The 8447-nt window shown below is 40.7% G+C and overlaps 1 protein-coding gene across 1 annotated transcript in view; it reads right to left on the bottom strand.

Annotated features, from left to right (window-relative positions):
• Positions 1-1739: 1739 nt before the first annotated feature.
• Positions 1740-8447, bottom strand: part of LOC132029543 (uncharacterized) — a 31638-nt gene continuing 24930 nt past the window's right edge. The window contains exon 5 of the mRNA XM_059418795.1: positions 1740-2012. Within this exon, the coding sequence (XP_059274778.1) occupies positions 1892-2012 (121 nt within the window). The 3' untranslated portion in view covers positions 1740-1891. The remainder of the gene's footprint in view (positions 2013-8447) is intronic.

Here is an 8447-nt window from a genome sequence, read left to right as displayed (position 1 = left end):
TACACAAATGGTACTCATACATATGATCATTTATGAGCATCCTCATTAGTCCATATACGACTCACAAAGTTGCTTTTTTCTTCAAATTTATGCATGCCAGACATAACTTACTCTTGAAAATAGCTATTGGGTCGGGTCCACCCATGAGGGGTGTTAATATGCGCGTTAGCTTTTGCTCCTCCAAAATTCTACCTATAACGTATAAATACATCATTATGGGGGTTGGAACAGAATGATTTATCCATATTAACATGACGGCTAAGGTTTACAAAGAGAAACTCTCAACATCTTCCTAGAGAGGATTTTTAGGCCATGAAAACAAGAGAATTCATCCATTTTGTGAGGATTTTTGATGACTGGTGACACAAGTCGTGGTTGCTATAAATCTGCCTCTGCTAAGGAGAAACCCATAAATCTCCTAAACTAGTATTACGATTAAAATACTACATAAAAGGATTTATTTCTTGCTATATATTTCTCTCCATTGTTATATAACTGGAGCTTAGTTTCAAGCCAATTGCCTTTCACATCTCACATCCTAGTCTTAGCTTCAATTGTTTGTTTTTTGCTACAAAAGTTTGTAGGTTAGAGAGAGAAACATATAGTTCATTAAGACCCATGACTAAAGAGTAGGGCTGGGCATAAATACCGAAAATCAAAAAACCGGACCGAATCGAATTAATCTTGCCGATTTTTCGGTTTCGGCTTTCGCTTACGTTTTGAGAAACTCAAGTGTTCGGTTTTTAGAGTTCTGTTCTTCTGTTTCGGTTTAAACCGAAATTTATATATATATATATATATATATATATATATATATATTTTTTTTTTTTTTATTTTTTTTTTTTCATGGCACACACACCCCTATTGGGTGTTATTTCATGAAATTTAATACATTACCCAAAAAAATTAAAATAGTCCAAGCCCATTAAGTTTAAGCCCAAAAAAAACCCAATTGTAATAGGCCCTCTTTTGCTTTTGTATCCCTAAGTTTAATGTCTCCCAGTGCTCAACATCCCTCCTATTTCTAATGTGGGATGGTGCAAAATTTTCAATCTTGAGAAAATCAAATATCCTTAACAAAATAAGGTGACTAGGATGTGTCTTTAGGATTAATGTATGTCCTTTATGTGTTTTCTTAATTATTCTTATTGTATGCATATAACACCTAGTAATTCTATATCATGGTTATGGTTTTCTGTTCTTATGTATACTGTTTGTTTGATTTTGATTTCAATTTATCAGGTTTATGTTTTATTGCTTTTGAGAATATGAATTGGTGTAAATGGAATCGCTTCTAATACCATATAAAAAAACGGAATTGAAAAAACCGAGGCCGAATCGAACTGAACTTCAAAAAACTGAAACCGAAAGAATCGAACCGAACTAGTTTGGTTTGGTGTTCGGTGTCCACCTTCAAGAAACCGAAATCGAAATAGCCGAACCGAAGTTTGAAAAAACCGAACCGAAGAACCGAACGCCCACCCCTACTAAAGAGTATCTCCGCCATTGAAGCCGTCTTTTTTGGTTACATTGGAAAATTGACTAAACGAAGTTCTTTAATTCTTTTAAAAGCCGCATGGCTTATTTTTGCCAGTAGAAGAAACTCTATTTTCTTTAACACATTGTCCCAAATTATCAAAATCTCCTCGTGTTTGTGGCTTTCATTCGCCAAAAAATCCGCACCTTGATTCGTCATCGAAGCCATCAGCCAAACGCTAAACTAAGTGCAAAATGGCGGATAATCGACTTACTTACACAATCTTATAAAGCTGAAAAATTGTATCTCTCGTCAATATAGTGCAAAAAAAGCGTAAATCCTCTCAATCAGTACTTGAGCTTGTAGATAAGGAAATACAACGAAGCAAGATCTAGGGAGCAGTCTAATAATACATTAATCATCTGAACCACACAAGAAATTATTAACAATTTTGTTGAACTTCTCCCCATGCTCCAGTTGGGGAACGTGAGAGGCATTCTTAATGACTTCCAATCTAGCCTTCTCTCCCAGAAGCCTGCATTAATTTATGAATCAAAGATGGTCATAAAATACGACACCCTTTACCTTTGTGTATGTGAAAACACCACGTCTAATGACATCAAAGCAAGGCTTCAGTGCAATTTTTTTGGTAAAAACTCATGTTTGCCGCCGAGGGTCAGGTAAAACTTATTTGACGAGAAATCAAATGCCTCAGTCCCAAACAAATTTGAATCCTCTATTGGATCTTTTAGACAAGAAAACCACGCAAAGAAATCTACTTGTTTAGAGGCCTTGAAGTCGAAATGTGTTTATTACATTGGATAGATTAACATGCATTTTGCAAATATGCTTCAACACTTGAAAAGATAGATAATGTCTGCAAATTTTTTCGTGCACACCACTTTAACAAAATAATGGAGTGCAACAATCCGATTAAATTGTTGAAATTGGTCAAAATTACTGATATATGTTTTGTTTTGATTCTCAATGCCTACTTGGTTTTTAAATGGTATTCATAGTTTCTGTATACGAGTAAAACCGAGGACATGGATATCCTCGGTTTCCCGGCATTCAAGTTACGGTCGGTCAAGATTAGAACGACCTTATCAGACTCGGTATCAAAGTTCGACTTGGAACGAGGCGTTAAAGCGAGATGAAAAGGCGGTTAGGCACCACAACCAGAAGACCGAAATATCCGCCATCAACCGGATATTTCAGCACCGATTACGTTATACAGTTGTCAACAGATTCTGTTTCCCTTTTTAGAATTGTACTAGGGTTAGGACTCTTCTACAATATAAAGAGGAGGCCCCCATTTATTTTGAGGCGGTTTTTCCCTATCAAGAGAGGCATATCGTGTACCAAGCAGACAATATAATCGTCAAACTTCCATTCATCTTTTCTGAATTTCTCATTATTACTCACTGTTCAATATCTGGTCATAGGGGATTGACCTCGGTTCTTAGTACCCGAGGCCGGTCAGCGCTCATTGCGGTCAGATCTATATATTTCATTTAATTTCTCTGTTTGTCGTACAATCTAACGTCGTGTTGAATTAAATCACATATCCTTAGTGCCGCGTACAAATTCAATTGTTAGCTATTTTACGGGCAAACAGTTTGGCGCCCACTGTGGGGCCTAGGCTAATAGTGGTGATTTAGTACGAATTCTGATAACACTCGATATTTTTACACTTGTTCTTTGAAGTTTAATTTCAGGTTTACCCGACATGTCGGACTCTCATTCTGTCAACTTTCATGCTAAATCAAGCCATCACAAGGGAAACGACAATGGGGTACCTAATAACAACGTACCCTCAGTCGATCCTAACCAGATCGAATCATCAATAGGTGACGTGCCCATCGGCGGGGATAACGTAGCCAGGCTGCAATAGCTCCGGAACCAGTTAGACATGGCTATGGCACAGTTGCAAGCCCAGCAGGAGGTTATAGCACAACTGCAAACTCAAAATCGAGCACCCGTCTTTCGCTCCATCCGAACGGCACCGAGGAACTGAAGAAAGGCACATTGCTGGAAATAACGGGAATAATCTCGGACAAAATGTTGAGCTGATAAGAATGCTCGAAGAACTGACAAAACGAGTAGAATCCGGGGAAAATAAGATAGAGGCGAACGACAAGAAGGTGGAAAACTATAACGCAAGGGTCGACTAAATTCCTGGGGCACCCCCGGTGTTGAAGGGACTGGATTCAAAAAAATTCGTCCAAACGCCTTTTCCGCTAAGTGCTGCGCCGAAGCCGATCCCGAAGAGGTTTCGCATGCCCGGTATCCTAATATATAACGGGACTATCGATCCAAAGGAGCATGTGACTGCATATACATGTGCTATTAAAGGCAATGATCTTATCGAGGATGAGAGGGAGTCGGTGCTGCTTAAGAAATTCGGGGAAACCCTATCCAAGGGAGCAATGATATGGTATCACAACTTGCCTGAACATTCAATTGACTCATTTGCCATGCTTGTGAATGCTTCTGTCAAAGCTCATGCCGGAGCCATTAAGGTCGAAACCCGAAAATCGAATTTGTTCAACGTTAAGCAGCGAGATGATGAAATCCTCCGTGAGTTTGTGGCCCCGTTTCAAATGGAGCGTATGGACTTACCTCAGGTCACTGATGACTGGGCCGTTCATGCTTTTACCCAGGGACTCAACTCAAAAAGCTTGATTACATCTATGGAGCTAAAGCAAAATCTGGTAGAATAGCCGGCAATCGCTTGGGCTGATGTACACAACAGGTATCAATCGAAGATCAGGGTCGAAGATGATAAGATTTTGAGAGCCTCCTCGGTATCATGGCGCCCTAGCAAAGGGAATGATCAATCAAGGAGAATAACAAATCGAGAGTCGAGACCGTCATATGACAGGTATCAGCCTTATCCACCTGATCGAAGGGGTAACGAGCGCCACAACGAACCAAACAAGAATGATAGGAGGGGCGATCGAGGCCCAAATAATCATGGACTGATGAACAGAAATGCTACCGATAGATCCTCGGGGAATAAAGAGGTCCCAAGATTGTCCTAATATAATTTCTGCATCGATGTAGCGACTATAGCAGCGATCGTTATCCGCAACCGGGAAACAAGACACCCAAGGCCGATCCAGCCTGATCCTGGAAAAAGGGATAAGAGCCTGATCTGTAAATACCATCACACCCACGGTCATCGAATCGAAGATTGCCGATAATTAAAGGAGGAAGTAGATCGTCTATTTAATTTAGGTCACCTTTGAGAGTTCTTAAGTGAACGAGCCAGAACCCACTCCAAAAACATGGACGCCTACAAGCAAGATAGGTCGGAAGAGCCTCAGCAAGTGATCTACATGATCATGGGAGGAACAGACATACCCCAGGGGCCGATAATGAAACACACCAAAGTTTTCATAACGAGAGAAAAGCGGATTCGGAATTATGACCCCAACGGTCCTATCTCGTTCAATGACGAAGACATGGAAGGCATCGTTCAGCCTCACAACGATGCACTGGTAATATCTGTCCTTGTCAATAAATTTAGAATTAAACGTGTGCTAATTGATCCAGGTAGCTCGGCTAATATCATCCGATGAAAAGTCATCAAGCAGCTGGGACTACTAGAGCAGATCGTGCCAGCAGTTCGAGTCCTCAATGGGTTCAACATGGCCTGCGAAACAACGAAGGGTGAGATCACCTTACCGATCAACATGGCCGGAACCACCCAGCTGACCAAATTTTATGTGATAGAGGGAGATATGGGATACAATGCATTGTTGGGAAGACCGTGAATTCACCTCATAAAAGCGGTCCCCTCAACTCTGCATCAAGTGTTGAAGTTCCCGACTGCAGAAGGGATCAAAACCATTCATGGCGAGCAACAGGACGCAAAGGAGATGTTCGCGGTCGAAGAAGCTATTACGATGACAAAGATACCGGTATTGAACAAAGGGGAAAGTGCCAAATAGCAATCACAGATTCTGATCCCGGGGTCCTCGAAGGATCGGGATAGGAACACACCAGATGAAGAGCTAGATTTCGGAGTTTCGAGGTCCTTTGTGGTGCCCGATAATTCAGATGCCACCAAATCAGCAGTCGAAGAACTCGAGCAAGTCATACTGTTCGTTCATCTGCGGGACAGGAAGGTATACCCTGGGCACGCGGTTAACCCCCGAGCTCAGGAATTTTTTTATTGAATTTCTTAAAAATAACTCCGATTGCTTTGCCTGGTCCTATTTAGACATGACAGGTATCCCACCGGAAGTGACAACACACAAGTTGAGTCTAGACTCGAGTTTCCCTCCTGTCAAACAAAAGCGAAGGCCGCAACCCGAGGTCAAGCATGCGTTCATCAAAGATGAGGTATCGAAACTCCTTAAAATAGGGTCCATTCGAGAGGTTAAATACCTGGATTGGCTAGTTAATGTTGCCGTGGTTCCTAAAAAGGGAAATAAATTTAGAATGTGCATAGACTATAAAGATTTAAATAAGGCTTGCCCGAAGGATTCATTTCCTTTGCCCAGCATCGATCGTATGATTGACGCTATGGCTGGTCACGACACACTGAGTTTCCTCGATGCCTACTCCGAGTACAATCAAATACAGATGGACCTGGGGGATCGAGAAAAAACCTCTTTCGTGACTAGGTTTGGCACATATTGCTATGTAATGCCTTTCGGTTTGAAAAATGCTGGTGCTAGCTATCAGCGACTAGTTAACCTCATGTTCGAACACCAAATAGGAAAATCAATGAAAGTTTATATAGATGACATGGTTGTTAAGTATTTGCAAAAAACTTTCGACATATTAAGAAAGTACAACATGAAGCTGAACTAGGAAAAGTGTGCCTTCGGCGTCGGTTCGTGTAAATTTCTCGGATTCGTGGTATTGAATCAGGGGATTGAGATCAAAGGGGTGCAAAGGCTGATCGGACGCATAGCCGCCCTGAGTCGATTCATTTTCAGATCCTCGGATAAAAGTCATCGGTATTTCTCATTGCTAAAGAAAAAGATAGACTTCGCCTGGACCCCCGAGTGCTAGAAGGCCTTAGCGGAGCTCAAGAAGTACTTATCGAGCCCACCTTTGCTACACACACCAAGGGCGAATGAGTAGTTGTATCTATACTTGGCGGTGTCCGAGATAGCGGTAAGTGGTGTCCTGGTTTGAGAAGAAGAAGATACGCAATACCCAGTTTACTATATAAGTAGGACCCTAGGTGATGCTGAAACCCGATACTCGCACCTAGAAAAAGTTGCATTAGCTTTATTGAGTGCATCTAGAAAGTTAAAACCTTACTTTCAATGCCATCCTATATGTGTCGTAACATCATGCCCATTGAGAAATATCATGCATAAACCCGAACTCTTGGGCCGGTTGGCAAAATGGGTTGTCGAAATTAGCGGGTACGATATTGAATACAGACCTCGAGCTACTGTTAAGTCCCAAATACTAGCGGAGTTCGTGGCCAACTTCACGCCGGCCATGATCCCTGAAGTCGATAAAGAACTACTCACTTCGAGAACTAGTTCGGGAGTCTGGACCTTATACACGGACGGCGCTTCCAATATGAAAGGGTCCAGGTTGGGGATCATTCTCAAATCACCAATTGGTGACATAATAATACAATCTATTAGATCTATTCATTTCACTAATAATGAAGCCGAATATGAGGTTATGATTGTAGGTTTAGAACTAGCAAAGAGCTTGGGAGCCGAAATTGTTACACCTCGGAAAAATTCATGTTGCTGCACAGTGAATAGACTAACGAAGGCACGAAGTATGAGATGATTCTATAAGTAAGAAGTAGCATGAAATGATTCTAATTAAGATTCCAAAGACGTTTGAAGCAGGAGAAGAAAGTTCATGGAGAAAGGCGATGTACACGATGTGTTGCGAAGAGATTTTCCAATGTACCAGACTAATGATGTCTTAGAAGAAGAGTTATAGCGTCCCTTAGATTGCTAATGAAGTGTTAAGTACGTGTTAACAAGGTTCCATAAGGACTGGGGATCAAACGAGTCGATGAGAACAAGTTTCGAAAAACTGTGGATTATACGGTCCATTATACGGACCGTATAAAATGTACTGGCCGTATGTATGGCCGTATAACTTGTCCAGAGAAAAGCCTCCACTGGAACCATTATACGGTCACACATACGGACATTATAAATTGTACGGACCGTATGTGTGTCCATATAAATGTGTCGGGACAGCATTTTGAGTTTTAAATAAGGGACCCAAGTTCATTATTTTCATTTCCCGTCTTCTCATTTTCCTCTCCTCACCTCAAGAACTCTCTAGAACACTCTCCACACTTCCCTTACAAGAATCTAAGAGAAAGCAAGGATCAACTTCATCAAACCAAAGAAATTAAGTGCAAGAAACTCATTAGGGTTCATCCAAGTCAAGAAATCCCATTGGAAGTGAACTAGGGTTTTGGCTCAAGTGAAGTGTTTCCACTCAAAGCTCATTCCCACACTATCTAAGGTAAGTTTATGATCATTCCATGTTGTTTAAGGTATTGAGAGGTTGAAAGACTTAGATTATGAAAGGAGATAGAAGATGGGTTACAAAGATGAGAATAATGAAATTTTGAGTAGTAGTTGGGAATGAGTCATGATTCTTGATATATTGTGATTGTAAATATGTTATAAATGACATTAAGAACATGGGATAAGCATTATATGTGAGAAAACGTACTAGTGTACTATGACCATGATTATGGATGAATTGAAGTGAAATTGTGAATATATTATAGACGTTTGGGAGTTGATATATGATATGGGGAAAGTTGCATAAACAAAGGAAATGCTGCCCAATTTTCTCTAGCCTTAGTTGAACATGTTCATATGATCGATTAGCTAATGTTAATACGAATTCTCTTGAATGTAGAATCGTGAACATTGGAAGGAAGCATTAAATTGAGAAGGTTAAAGAGTCAAAGAGGTATGTAAGGCTAACCCTTCTTTCTAAAGGCATGTTT

The sequence above is a fragment of the Lycium ferocissimum genome, chromosome 9 (assembly GCF_029784015.1).
Source record: "Lycium ferocissimum isolate CSIRO_LF1 chromosome 9, AGI_CSIRO_Lferr_CH_V1, whole genome shotgun sequence".
Lineage (NCBI taxonomy): Eukaryota > Viridiplantae > Streptophyta > Magnoliopsida > Solanales > Solanaceae > Lycium > Lycium ferocissimum.
Note: the sequence above shows the minus strand (reverse complement) of the source record. Positions and strands in the feature narration are given on the sequence as shown.